At 41.9% G+C, this 15,554-nt stretch overlaps 1 protein-coding gene across 2 annotated transcripts in view; it reads left to right on the top strand.

The window, feature by feature from the left end:
- TTC21A (tetratricopeptide repeat domain 21A) overlaps nt 1-15,554 on the top strand; it is a 391,729-nt gene that overhangs the window by 47,200 nt on the left and 328,975 nt on the right. For both annotated transcript variants that reach the window (XM_069211078.1, XM_069211079.1), the window contains exons 4-5: nt 2,476-2,642; nt 6,929-7,051. In XM_069211078.1, coding sequence (XP_069067179.1) covers nt 2,476-2,642; nt 6,929-7,051 — 290 coding nt within the window. The remainder of the gene's footprint in view (nt 1-2,475; nt 2,643-6,928; nt 7,052-15,554) is intronic.

Here is a 15,554-nt window from a genome sequence, read left to right as displayed (position 1 = left end):
GCGTTTGCTCGAGTTAGAGCTATTAGCGTTGTAAATTCCTAATTGGACTTTTTGTGCCACATAAATTGAAAATGAAAAGTAAAACAATTGACAAAAGTGAGCCAATTCAAAGCGCCACAGCCTCCATGAGCATGAGCGCGAAGGAGAGACACAAACAAAAGAAGTTTGCTTACAGTTAAACGTATTGCAAATTTGCAATTATCCATGTAATAGGGTCGATGTCCAAGGTGATAACAAAACTGCCCCAGGAGGGACAAACATAAAGCATTTACCAATGATAACAAAGGAATTTTGAAAGCTGAGCCCACCAACAAGTGATAGTGATGGGTATGCGGTGGGCGTGATTAAAAGCTCACAGAAAGATTACAAGTCTGAGTGCTTGTGCGCTTGACCTAAAGAAATATAAACGGGAAACACTTTCATTTTCTCGTCCCTGGTCATAATTTTTTCTCAATATCCACATGTAATAATTTGGGTTTTGAACGTCGTATCCAATACCATTGTGTGACGCCAATGACACAAATGGCCAGTGTGTTAAAACTAAGAAGAAGCATACGCTCACGGACGGACACATTGTTCACCATTGTTATTATTTGTGTCATAGACTCACATTTCTGCATACACCATGTGTGAAAGCGCAATATTCCAAACTCATTAGCGCTACATTCTTTCTGGGAACGTAATGGCGGACAGCGTTCCGGGAACCTCTGCATTATATGGCTTGATGTTTAGTCGCCGGAATACAATACCACATTTCCATGAATACACTGAAATCTCACAAAGTTTGAAAATGGTGGCAGTCAATTTGAAGTTTTCGAGTATACGTTTTCTCTTTGGTCAGTGTTTCGCTAGGCAATCGATTATTATTTGGCTAAAATCCTTTACTTTGTTGCCCCACCATGTGAAAGTTGTGGAGTCGGTTTGATTTCTTTTAGTAGCGAGTTTTGAAGTCAAAGTTGAATACAGATACTTATTCTAAAGAGGTTATTTGTTTTCTGGAAACAGAATTGAACAGTTTAAAGAACTATTTCTGATATACACCTTGAAGGAGTATAAACTCTATTTAATTACACTTTGGAAATTAAGCTACCTATGAAATGGGAAGGATTCTCATCCCCTTATTAGGATGTTGTCATTTTCATAATGTATATCTTGTAACGAAGGTTGTGGAATATTTTTAGCAAAAAGACTGTTCATTGATATTAATGTGAATTATTTAATGCTGCATTTCCACAACAGAATATAGTAACCACTAGAAAAAGGGAATTAGATTATAACACAAGCATTTTCAATGCAACTGTTCTCGCATTTGCTCAAGTTAGAGCTATTAGCTTTGTAAACTCCTAACCGGACTTTTCTTGCCACACGCGATCACGCTGCATTTTATTTATCTTTTCATTTGTGTGGCAAGAAAAGTATAGTTAGGAGTTTACAACGCTAATAGCTCTAACTCAAGCAAATGCGAGACCCGTTGCTATTAGCTTGGTAAACTCCTAAACGGAATTTTCTTGCCACACAAATGAAGGGAAAAAAAACGCAGCGTGTTCGCGTGTGGCAAGAAAAGTCCGGTTAGGAGTTTACAAAGCTAATAGCTCTAACTCGAGCAAATGTGAGACCAGTTGCATTGAAAATGCTTGTTCTGTCTGCGGTTGGGCTTTTATGTAGTGGTATTGGCATGATGCTCCGTCACTATAGGTGTGCAGTAGCTATGTATACAGGATGGGGATACAGGGGCTTAATATTTTTGTAAGAGAGTGACCACTGCATATGGTTTGGGGGAGCAGGGTAAGTGGGCACGATAAGTTAGTCCAGTCTGAACTCCCGATTGATCCTTTACAAACTTTTTGGGTAACTGAAAATAGGAAGAGTGGCAAGGTCTCATTCAACTTTCAAAAACACGTGGGTTGTGTTTTGTGACCTTTTAAAAATAAGCATGAGAAGTGGAATCACGTTTACACATCATAAAAAAACAGTGAGGGAAGAGCAGGCTGGCCCTGGAAAAGCCCTCCTCTGTTTTATTATGTTTGCAAAGGGAGCTGGTAGGGAGGAGGGACTGAACAAGCACTCACAGTGTTGAAGTGAAAGAGGCAAATGCTAAAAAAAAAGTCCCTTACAGAAGAGATAAACAGAACACAGCGTAATTACACAGTATTTTGTGCTGCACCCAAAGTGAAAAAAAAGGCAGGACAAAGAGGCAGAACTGACCACTAGCAAGCAAGGATTTTTGAAGGACACTGCAACTAACAAATGAAAACGCTGGAACTCACTCTATAGTATACTTAAAAGTATACAGCGCTCGACCTAAAAAGCATGTTTGTAATTAAGCAGCTCTGGACAAACCACTCCAGACTTTGTCGTGGCCCTAGTTTTAAGAGGAGAGACACTACTTCTTATTTCTTTTTATTTAGGCCTTCAAGCAATTAAGTATATCTATAACTGAATTCTATTTGAAACTTGATTTAATTTCTGTTTTAGATCGAGATGCTGTTTTGGAACTGGAAAGCAACCTTAAAGGAAGTCGAAAGACTGCTGGAGAGAAATCCCTCTATTTTGCAGGAATGTTCCTGTGGCTCGTGGGTCGAAATGATAAGGCAAAGGAGTACATTGATAGAATGCTGAAGGTCTCCAATAGGTCTCAGGCGGTATGACAGTGCTTGTTACTGGAAAATGACTTTTGAGAGTGAGAATTATCACAAACATTCATTTTATGAGTGAGCCTAACTTAAAATCTACTTTTCAAGCATTCTTTGGTAGTTTCCTCTACAATGTGCCATATTAGATATATATTTATAAATGCCAAAGAGATACCATATCTTAGAGATGATGGTTATTAGACCGCTTGAGGTGATTTTAAAGTTAGTTTATTACTTCCTACTTACAAGATTCTTTTATGATGAGTTCTATCTTAAAAGGTTTATAATCTAAGACCAGACCCACGCCCAGTAGTATTTTAATGAAAGAAACACAGGGGTATGCTAAGTTTGTTTACAAAATGAAAAGGGAAAAGTACTTTAATGTAAATCTGTGTGAATGTATATAACCTTAATGAAGATAAAAAGTACAATTTATTGTGTTTAATTTAGATTACAAAAACACTGCAATATATTTATCTTTCAAATAATATAGTTCTATTTGTTTTTCACTTTATTTGTAGCACACATACTACAAATTGAATTGTACCAAGCCACGTTTGTGCCTGCTTTATTGATTACATCACTGATTGCTTAATTTGAGATACCACACTTCTTTTTCTAACTTTACCTACAGCCAACAATCACCAGCATTTCCCCTATTAGATTGTGATGAGGTGGACATTGAAGCCTCTCTTAAAAGACTTGAGTGTTGGAAGGACCTAATCTTAAGAGTTATTTCAAAACTGGGCATATTTTGTACCTTCTGCAGCATAGTACTCCGGATGTATGGAATAGAGAGTTGTAACTATATGTTTACTATTGTGATACGACCCATTTTTGCAGCATGTGCTCCTCGGCTTTTTAATTGAGTTTCCCTTTCAGCTGTCCAAGTTGAAAGTAAGTGTCTTTAGTCACTGTCCTGACTTGGTTACAGGTTCATGATTGATGTTTAGGTGGAGAGCAATTCTTCTTTGTGCCGGCCCCCTTAGTCCAGTAAGTCAACCTCTGACGATAGTCATGGTAGAGAAAATAACGTGATTCTTCTACAACAGAAAACAAATCTAGGTTCAAAATTTGCCTCCTAGCTCAGGAGCTTGCAGGGTTAGGCAGGTCGAGTGGAGAAGCCCTGGATAAGAGAGACGTATGGGATGCCCAACTCTAGGAGTGTTTGAGGAAGGTCCTTCCTGTCCTGTTATAATTTCCCCTTGTTTATTAGATTCCAGAATTCCCCAAATTCCAAGATGAGACTCATTGCCATACACATACCTCTGCAAATGTACTTTGCAGTGCCTCAGATGCTCACTTTGATTGCCAACTTGCAGTTGCTTAGTGCCATTATTCAGTTCCAAGGGCATAGTCCCTTTACCTCTTCCAGACTTAATCACAAAATATATCCAGTCTGATTTTATGCCTTTTCCCCTACTCATAGTGGCCCTATTCATTTATTTCGTCTTGCATTCCAACCCAGCCCTCCCTCCCATTATCATCTAAAAATTTTTGGGCGGCTCCAGTCTCTGTAAATCTGTTGTCCTAGGTTCACACAGCTATCGATCCCTCTGTATCAGAGGGATATGAGTGAGCTCCACTCCACCCCATTTTTGTACAATATCTCTCGTCACTACCTCATACCCTAATTCTATCAATATATGTTGGTAACTGGCAGCATAAGTGAGTGCATCAAAGGGGCATCTTCCTCCAGTGTGGTTTCTCTTACCTCAGGTAGTTGAATCACTGTTGCCTTCCAATATTTTTAAATTTCGAAACAGTTCCAGATAATATGATACAAAGTTCCCTGTTGTCCGAACGCTCAAAGGCATTTGTCATTTTGTGCCCTTCCCCACTTATGAAGGATCGTGTGTATCTGAAACTATTCTGCTGTATCGCTAGGGAATCTGCGTGCATCAGCCCACATGCCATCATCTAGTGCGCAAATGTCTACCTGACTTCTCCTTCAACCCTAGTAACTCGTTCCACATTTTTATTACTAATGTTTAATGCATGTACAATTTTTTTTTGACATTCTGTTATCTAAAAGGTTTCTTTCTAGCGGGAGTCTTCCATGGTGTCTTCATCTGCTGTTAGTTTGGATTGTAATATGTGCTTTAGGTTTAGGTGTTCATACCTTTGTGATAGGTACATCATGTATACTTCCTCCAAGTGTGCAAATGGTACTATTCCATTAGCATCCCATATTTTGTGGAACTCTTGACTCTCTTGCAGAGCACTTTCATGCTTCCTTATGTTTTAGATTCTCAATTTAGCAATGTGGGGGAAGAGAGATTATTTATAACCCCAGTTCCATTGCTGAGCTTTCTTTTACTACTTTAAATATTTTTAACATAATATTACAATCATGTGCGTTATTAGAAAGGATTTAAGTAGGAAGCAGTACCCACGTACATGGCTTTCATTCAGCAAATGAGCCCGGGAGAGAATTTTAACTCGCCTGAGAACTTCTTTAAATGATGTCTTCTTCTTCTTCTTTTTGTTTCCTTGGTATCCATGTTCCAGACAACCTCCCTCCAGTGGTATAAAGGCCTTTCATAGAACCAGTTAAAGAACAATATCACACCTTGCTCTGGAGTGCAAAGGGGTAATTTTGTGTTTAATAGGTCAACCTTATGTGAATACATTGCTCTTCTTACATATGTGCCTCCTCCTGGTTATCAGAGTTCAAGACCCTTTCTTATGTCCATTATTCATCTCCTCCAATAATGACTGCCAGTGACACATAACTGGCTGGGTACTTTACTCTGGTTTCTAGTTTCCTAAATGGCAAAGGGTTTCCTTATACGAAGCAGCTCCGCTAGCCTCATTACACTTAGCTAAGTGATCAGCTGAAGTTCATTACACACTATGACTGATCAGAAAAGCTGGGTCACAGATCAAGTAAATATCATACAAGATTTCATACCAATTATCCACTCTGACCTTCTTTGCTCTCTTACTCAATAAGGTGGCACCCTGTGTCATCACCTTCAGTAACACAGGAGTAGCTCTCCCCTCTCCTGGAAGTAATGAACAATAAGGCAAAATGGTACAGGTGAGTTGGTGTTAGGGCTCTGAATCCTAAGTTCCCAAGGGTCCATCAAACACTGGACATGCCTAAATCTCCTTACTAGGAGACTGATGGCTAGGTTATGTAACTCAGGGCCCTGTCTGCAGCATGTCCCACGTCTGGTCAGTGGAAATGGGTCCCACCTGGTACCTTGTCTTACCCACTATGGTTGATAGATGATTGAGTGCCAAATCAAGTGATGGCCCCACCGTGTATCACCCATTTACCTCTGCAGCACGTGATTGGGTCCAGGTTTAATCCAACTCCTGCTTGTCCTTTTCATCCATGCCTAATATAGACGTTACAGTGACTAGAATGGCCCTGTATCTTATTTGGATGGATCAGGATCTGGGCTGAATCAAGGAAACATTTCCTGTCACCTATTGGGGCATATTTGAGCCACACTCATTGACACCGTTTATTATTAAAATGAGAAATGAGGCTCTGATACACAGACCATTTAAGATTATGATTTTTTGTGACATAGATTTTCTGACTTAGAAAGCTTGATTTTTGGAGGCATTTACATATTACAGAAGAATTCGTAAGCCTTAGGATTTTTGTAGCTCTGCAACATCAAGGTTTTCTTTTGATTTGACACTTGTCCTGGATGTTTTGCATGCTACAGGCCTGGAATCATGATATAAAGGAAGATTCTTTCAGAAAATGTGCAGCTTTTGGCTAAGAGGTTTTTCACAATTTATTTGCTTGAAGCTTGTGTCAAGCTTATGCTTTCATCCTCCACACAGACTTTTAAGTTACTGAATCAGATTTCCAGCCAGTTTAAAAGATTGTCAGTAGCACAATTGAGTAGTTACCAATTACCTTCATGATGAATCCAGTACTTTTAATCCTTGCCTTCTTTCAACACCGAGCTGTTGTCTCAAAGCATATGTTGTGCTGCAATCTTGACCTTTGATAAACTGTTTAGGTACTGGATGGGGATGGTTAGGGATGTGTGGTTAGAGATGAAACACCCTTCTTCTAGAGAAGCTTCACAGTCCTGTTTGTGATGCACTGGCGGCTACCAATCCGTTATGGAGGGACACCACTGATGAGGTAATAGCCATGAAGGTTATATTTCCTTTTTTGCTTATTTTACCCCACTGCTATTTAAAAAGATCCTGTTCATTGTGCATGAAGCAAAAATAACAGTGACCATTATTTGGACATCTTGATCTCAAATTTAGTGTTTTTGTAGAATAATCCAACTGTTTAACCACACTTTACATTTCAGGGATTAGTCCTCAAAGGTTGGGTGGATTCTTCCTCCGATAAAGATCTTGTTGTGAAGAAGTCTATTAAGTACCTGGAAGAAGGAAGTCAAGACAGCAGTGATGTATTTGGGGCAATGGGGAAGGTATGATATATTGATGTACTCACCTTGTTTCTTCATATCTGTATATTGGTGTCCAAATGTGGCATTCACACATGAGCCTTTCACCTCAGACATGTGTGTCTAAAATTGCTTAATTGTTCTTTACCACAAAATGAAGCTCACAGTTATCAGTTGTGTATTTTTGTTTCTTGCATTGTTTCCTTGTTGTGTATCTTGTAGAAGTCTAATAAGCCCTCTCAAAGAATATGCAATAATTGAAAGGGCACTCAGACTCCACAACCATAATGGGGCTTTCAAACAGCAGAAATACAATATGCCAATGCAGAGGAACATAACATTACTGTGATTAACAGAGAACTACATATAGGGGGTTATTCTAACTTTGGAGGAGTGTTAATCCGTCCCAAAAGTGACGGTAAAGTGACGGATATACCACCAGCGGTATTACGAGTTCCATAGGATATAATGGACTCGTAATACGGCTGGTGGTAAATCCGTCACTTTTCCGTCACTTTTGGGACAGATTAACACCTCCTCCAAAGTTAGAATAACCCCCATAATGTCCAAAGAAAAAAATCATTGGTGACACAATGCAACCTTACACCTTCAAACATTATTATTTGTTGAAGTTGTAAGTAGAGCATGAAAACATGGCTTGGCATTCAAGGTATGTGTTGTGTGCCCAAAGAAACACGTGAGAAGCAGCCATACCACTTTAAATGGCTGACGAGAAAGCTGTTATGAAATTCTATATCAGGACCGGAGGCTAAGATTATTATGCTTTATAATCAATACTTCGCTGATTATAAAATTGAACAGCAGCTATTTTAACATTAGCTTGTTAAGAAAAAACTAACATTCCCAAAAGACCTTGGGATATCGTATCATGACACCCAATCATATCAAAACAGTCCCAATAAAGTTTATCATCAGTTTCCATGCTGCTTCTTTTCTTCACTGTTCTGCAGCTGCAGATAAGCGTTTCTCCCTTCTCTTGCTATAGAGGCTCTTATATTTGTGTATTTTCTTGTTATTACCAACATCTGTGGAGAGATTGTCATTAGTTTGAAGAGCATTGCTCTTCTAATCACTTTTCCTTTTCAGTATTCCCCCCCTTCAGCTGCAGGAATGCTCTAGTGCTCGTTACATGGTGAAGCAATATCGAGAGGCTGAGGGCCGCTTACGCAGTGGGGTGGTCCCATGACTTCTAGGGGGCACTGCAGCACACTCACAGAGCGGCCCTCTCAGGGTCTGACAAGCATCTCTTGTTCTCCTCGGGTATTGAGAGATGTGCGCACCGCAGCAGCCTTACTGAGCCTCCCCTGTAGCTTGGAGACTGATGCCCCCAGCGGTGTCCCCCTCTCCCAGCACTTGACACATCCAAGCCCCCCTCCCGTTCAGACACTGACATGCTGGACCCTGACGATATCATTTATCCATATTTGGTGGAAGGGGCCTTAGTTACGAAAGTGGCTGCATATGTGGCAGGCTGTCTTGGCAAACCCTTGGAGAAAGAGGCACGCATCAGCCTCTGTGTAGAATGTCCCTGGGTTTCCCTATAGAATAAAGTATCCTTAACCCCTTAAATCAACACAAAGATGCCTACTTTCCTGGCCAAATTCATCAGGGACCCCAAAAAGGGAATCGATCGTTCATGTTGCTCATGCCAGGGCAAACTCCTATCGCAGAGGTCCTCTCTGGTTGGACTCAGAGGGCTATTATATTCTTAGAAAATGCCAACTGCTCTCTTTCTACCATTAGTCGCCGCTGTCTTCTTATTAAAGTTGACCCCAAGTTGGGGGATTTGGCATCCTCAGAGGCCAGCATTGTGGCTCAGGGGACCCTTGTTGGTGACCCTTTTGTTTGGGACTTTGGAAATTTGTGGACATCTTTTCATCCCTTGATAAGGCTAAGACCTCCATTAGGAGAATCTTCAACCCATATGTTTTCCAAAGAGCCGGCTGAGGCAGGGGCCGCTTGGCCGCCCATCCCTCATACTAAACCTCCCAAGGACAAGACTCCAAATGTGGGCAATATCATTACCAAGCCCGTTTTGCTGCATTCTCCCTCACCATATGCAAATGATTTTGTGGCAGAGGCGGCACCAGGGAACAATCCTTCAGCTCCAATATAAACTGTGAGTGTTCGCCCTTCTTTGCGCATTAAAGTGTGTGGGGGGGAAATCTTCTGATTAATTTTTTTCTATGTATGTTTGTCACTCACGTCAGATGCATGGGTCCTTCATACCGTCTGAGGTTTTCAAATCGGGTTCTATGGGACAACTCGGCAGCTCGCAAGTCCTATACCCCTTACTTTTTCTGCCACAGATGCAACCTTATAGACATAGAGATCTCTGGCCTCCTTGAAAAAGGGGCTATTTGATTGACTACACCACACCCAAAGGGATTCATCAGCAACCTTGTCCTGGCTGATAGGCAGAGTGGGGGCCAAAGACCAGTATTTAACCCACAGAGAGTTCAACAAATGGCTGGTTTACTGCCACTTCAGGATGGAGGGAATGCATCTCCTTTGGGATGTACTCCAGCCATTTCATTGGATAGTGCATCTGGATTTAAAAGACGCCCATTTGACTGTTACGATCTTCCCGCTCCATTGGCGGTTCCTTCAATTTCTCTAGCAAGACCAGGCATTTGAGTTCACTTTGCTCCCCTTGGTTTGTCCTTGGCTTTGTGGTGCTTCATAAAGGTCCCCAAACCTGTGGTGGATCACCTTCATGCCCAAGACATGAAGATTATTGTTTATCTGGATGACATGCTGATCTTCAACCTGTGCCCCAAGAACCTGTCCCTGCAATGGCAGAAGACTGTGACCCTCTTGGAAAGCATAAGTTTTGTGATCAACAAGAGCAAGTCTCTCCTAGTCCACCCCCCAAACCACAAAATTCATGGGATTCATGCTAGATTCTTCAAACACCACTATGAGACATCCTTCCAGGAAGGTGTCAAAGTTCTTCACAAACTGCACCAAACGCTCTTCAGGCAGTACACTTCTCTCGGGCAACTAGCACTCCTTTCGTACTCTATTCAGGCGATTTCCCCAGGTCCACTTCACTAAAGAGCTTTGCAGCTGCTCAAAGTACACCATTTGGGAAAGGGACTTCGGTACTCCCAGATAGTTCAAAGGAGGCCAGGGCAGAGATTCAATGATGGATATCCCACATGGAGGCATGGAATGGCAGGGTAATCTTTGGGCCCAGCCCATATCTAATTATCGAATCAGACGCCAGCAGATCATGCTGGGGCGCACATTGTGGGAAACTCTCCACAGGAGGAAGCTGGTTGCAAGAAGAACAACAATTGCACATCAACTGCCTGGAGCTCCTGGCGGGGTCCTTTGCTGTCCGGTGCTGGCCGAAGGACAGAACACACTCTTGCATCCTCCTCAAGATGAACAACGTATCAGCATGAGGTACGCCAACCATCTCTAGGGGAACCAGGTCGAAGAAGTTGTTGAATCTGGCAAAAGACTTCTGACAATTTTGCCTGGACCGTCACATTTTGGTCATGGCAGAATATCTCCCCTGTCAGGCAAATCAAGTGGCCGACTGGCACTCCCTCCATCTCCACGATTCAAGCCTCTGGAAAATGGACCCAGTGTCTTCTCCTTGATCTCTGACATGTGGGACCCTTTCTCAGAGGTCCTGTTCCCCTCATGTCTGGACCTTCTGGTGGACCGGCTCTTCAGTTGGAGGCTGGTCCCTGGCGATGGCAAACAATGCATTCCTTTAGGATTGTACACAGAAGCATGGTTATGCCTCCCCCCTTTTTTTCAAAGATTATGAGGACTTCAGCCCTTGTGCAAAGGTAACAGGTGGCAGTGGTTTGGTAACCCTAAACTGGAGGTCGAAGTTTGGTTCCCAGTTGTGATGGCACTTTCTTGGGATTCTCCAATCCCTTTCCCCTCTTTCAGCATCTCCTTCTTGATCCGAATATCACACTTCATTGGCTCATAATGGAACGTTCCTCTGCCCCATGATATTGGGAATTACAGGCAATGGTGAAAATCCCAGGACTTTAGAGCCAGGCTGAAGTCCACTTGGCGAAGGCCTGGGCAACCAGCACTACCAAACCATATCTATCGAACTGGAAAAGATGGATGAGTTGATGTGTATTACGGGGCTTGGATCCTGTGGATACAGTAGTGCAAATTGTAATCTTTTTGTCCGAATTGTCGTCTGAAGGTTTGGCCTTTTGTTCTATCATTGCGTTTTGCTTCGCTATTTCTGCAGGTCATGTTCCTATGTGGAGAAACAACCTTTTGTATGTTGCTAACAGGTATTCTTCTCTCTTTGCCTCCCGAACCTCACTATTCATCTCTGTGGAACATCAGTCAGTTTCCCAGTCTTTTTCTGTCCTGGCGATCTAATAGCTTCTTGTCTCCGAAGGAGCTCTCCGCCATGTTGGCTATTTTGATGTGCCTGGTGTCACGAAGATGCGTCTCCAACATTTGAGTCCTCAATATTATAGGGATAGTTTTTTCCCTGAATGGGGTTTCCTTTATGGTCAGCAAGTACTAAGTCTAATACTCGCATCATTTCATACGGAGAAATAAACTGAGGAACTCCACCCTCTGGGCGAAAGGCAACTCCTCATTGCCCTTTGGAAACTGGGCAGAGCAGTCTTTTCTCCCACAATTGCCCGATGGGTATGCTAGCTTATGCAAGAAGTGGGTATTAATGTGGGGATGTTTGGAGCGCACTCAGAGAGAGAGGCGATGGCCTCCAAGGCATTCCACCTGGGTGCCTGTCTGGAGGATATCATGAATGTGGCAGACTGACCCTCTGACATCACATTTAAGAGATTTTATTTCCTACTGGTGGTGGATATGATACGGCTGGTGATCAGCAAGTTTGAGCAGACAGGGAACCCTGTAAAAATCACACGCTGGGCATTCTTTTTCTCTGTCTTGGCCTTATTTCAGACCATTTTTACTCTTCTGCTATTCACATGTTAAACGTGGTTATATCTTATGTCCCTTGCCTAGGCTACTCCACACCTGTCCGCTAGCACTGGAAAACCCAGTGGGTAGCTGCACGCTCTACAGTAACTCAAGAATAATTACAATAGCATAATCCTTGCCTTCTGTCCTGGTATAGAATTAAAATTTTCCTAGCAGACCTAAAGGAAAGTTTCAGTACTATTAATAATACAGAGGCGAGGATTATCCTACACGGTCAGAAATCCTCAAGCTGTTCCCGCCCCTTTGTTCCTAAGTAACTGATGATTTTGAAGTGCCTTCTAAGAGACCCTGTTTGTTTTTTTCATAAGTAATTACTACTTTGAAATGTTCTGTTTGATTGTTATGTTATTATTATGCATAATGGTTGTGGTTTTTTTCTACACATGTCTACTAGTTGGTTTCATCCACTTACTTTTGGTTCGTGCCTCCAGAGGACATGATGGAACTAAATAGGATTCGTGAGCAACGGACGTTAGCGTGATTCGCACATAGAAAAGAGGAAGCATGGAAATTGATGATGGACTTTTTTGGGACTGCCTTATTATGATTGGTTGTCATGTAACGATATCCTAAGGTCTTTTCGGAACGTGGCTGCTGTTCAATTTTATAATCAGCAAAGTAAAGGGTATAAAGCATAATCCTCGCTTCTGAGTCTTTCATAGAATTGAAACTTTCATTTATGTCTGCTAGAATTTTTTTATTCATGGCCTTGATTTTTAACCTGCACAATATTCTTTTAGTTTTCAATACGTTCTCATAGGAGTTTAAGAGAGAAAAAAGTTTGCCAGAATTGAATTTGACATTATGCCTTATGAGAAGAGCTTCTTTGTGTTTTAACACTCTCTTTAGTCTCTTGCCCGTCCTTCCCCCTCAAGGAAAGATCCTCCTGGTCCCCAGTTTCTCCCTCTACTGCCACTCCAGTCTCGTACTACCCACTTTTCTGCCTACCAAACCTGAGGTCAAAGGTACCAAATACTGAACACAAAAAACTGGTTGCAATTTGCGGCCAGTATTGAATTTTTCGAACTGACGCATGCACTAACAGAGTTGGGAGTCGGTTGTAATCAGACCTACTTCATGAATATTAATTAGGTCAGTCGCTAAGTGCAGCTCACTATGATTGGTTGTCATCAGAAGAATGGTGATATGGTAGGCTCAGTAAACCACCACATCTGTGTTTGCCTTTAAGTGAAGGTAAAACCTTTTTAATTGCACCCTGTTTTCCTTAAAGGAAATGAGGCAGCATTTAAAAAACATGTTTTTTAGTGTATTTGAGAGTGTTTTTTCATCATTTGCAAAGGGCAAGGGGCTTGAAGGGAGCCCTTGTCTTTTTGCAAATGGCTTACCACCCCACTTGGGAGTTGATAATACATCACATTCCAAATCGGTATGTTGAAAGGATGCCTACAACATTCCCCTTTCAAATTGGTATGGATTTGCAAACCCATTTTGCTACTCTGTAGAATTTTGCAGACTCTGAAATTAAGTACATAGAAAAATGTTTATATTCATACTTTTTGCAACTAGAAAAATGTTCGGTACATCTGGAACCAGCTTCTTCAGTTTAACAACCTGTAAGGCATTCCCAACCCTATATAGTGTTCTATGATTCAGACATGGTGCTGGTTCAAAAGGGAAAACACACTCAGCCTTTTGGTGAAAGTCAAGTTTATGTTGTTGTGCTCTAGGTGCCTCAGTCTTGGAGTGTGTACTTTGAAAAACGTTTATCCTTCTTGTGGATGCTGTACGCTAACTTCTCAAACTCAACAATGACAAAACGCACTAAACTTTACCACTGATGCCTGTGCTGTATTCCACATTGACAACAATGCATATTTTGCTGTCAGAGATAGGAGATTGTCTTTTCTGTGGAATATTGGAGAGGGAACTATGTTTTGAACACCTCAATACAATTACCTACGGGTTTCATTCCAGTGGCTGATTGTATAATGTCTAGAATGTCCACAATTGAGCAGGCAGTGGATGATCCATAAAATGTGATATGCATGCTAGTTGTTGTCTCTTCATACCCTTCCAACCTGTATCTGTGTGAGACTTGTCAAAGACTTGCAAACAGACTGCTGTATTATGCTACCTATAAGGTATTTTGTGGACTGCCTCCCAGCAATGGGCCTACCAAGTGAAAATATTTGGTCTCATCCCATTGGTATTCTTCACATTACATAACCAGCTCTTTTTCACAGTAGATTTGGAAACATCATTTATCTGTGCAGCATTTAGCATTTTATATATTTGTGAGATTGCATTAGCAAAGCTCAAGAGCATCTGAAATATTTTCTCAAATGTCACAAGACCTCTGTTAATTCTGGTTCTCAGTTTCAAGTAGGTCACCCATTCCCTAACTACGAGTTGGCAGTCTTAAGACCGCCACACTCGTGGTGGCAGTCGGACCACTGCCATAGTAGTGATCCAGCCGCCAATTACGACGTGGCGCAGCCTCCAAGGTCCGATCACCAGCACCGCCAGTTGACAGACTGGGCTTCTCGGCGGTCGTAATCCGTCAGGGCAGCGCTGCTCTGGATTACAAGTTCCCTTTCTTCCAGCCTTTGCATGGCAGTCGGACCACCATGCAAAGGCTGGCAGAAAGGGGGTGCTGGGGCCCCCATGGACAGCCCTGTCTGCTTTTCACTGCCCGAATTACGGGTAGTCAAAAGCATGTGGGGTGCTGTTGGACCTGACACAACGCAACATTGCCGCCAGCTTGATTACGACCTGGCGTCAATGTTGTGGTGGTTTTCCCGCTGGGCCGACAGGCGGAAACGCTGTTTCCACTCACTGGCCAAGCAGGAAACTTGAACTAGGGCCTGCGGAGGAACTGCAGCATAGGCAGTCATCCCTATGGGGGACTTGGGTGGGCGGCCTCTGCCGCCCACCGAAGTCATAATGAGCCCCCAGTGTCTATGCTGTTTGTAGCAGGATGTCTCAAATCCAAATGGCCAAAATCTAGACAGCTGATTCTCTTTAATTCCAGCTCTTAATCTCTCTGGTGGTAAGCAGTACATTGATGTTTTCATTGTCAGACAACAGAGTAAAAGGTGCAGGCAGCTCGTCTATATAATTGCTTGCATAGTAGTCCCAGTCACTGGAAAATGTACAGCGTGTTCCACTTTAGGCCCATTGTACTTCCCAGAGAAGGTGCTACACCAAAGGGCAAATGATTGATAAACAGCCCATAATTATATTTTTAAAGGTTTATTTCTATCACTTTATTCTACAGTATATTGTAATAGCAAAAAGGGTCTTCACTATAGTTTAAATTAGAAAGAAGTAGCATTACATTATAATTATGGTGCTGATGCATGTTAATTTAAACTATTTTACTGCAGATAACTTGTAAATATAGAAATCTGTCTCCTATTTCCAATGATTTAAGATAGATCTGAGTTTTTGAAACCTATGTATTGAAACCATATTGCTTCTGATAAAGCAATATGGTTTAGATCAATGAGTATTAGGAGTACTCAACTGACCATTAGGTGACACGTTTACTATTCTTGAAAAATTCTATGGAGGGAGTAATCAC

This window comes from Pleurodeles waltl, chromosome 10 (assembly GCF_031143425.1).
Source record: "Pleurodeles waltl isolate 20211129_DDA chromosome 10, aPleWal1.hap1.20221129, whole genome shotgun sequence".
Lineage (NCBI taxonomy): Eukaryota > Metazoa > Chordata > Amphibia > Caudata > Salamandridae > Pleurodeles > Pleurodeles waltl.
The sequence above is the reverse complement of the archived record's forward strand: the minus strand, read 5'-3'. Positions and strand labels throughout refer to the sequence as shown.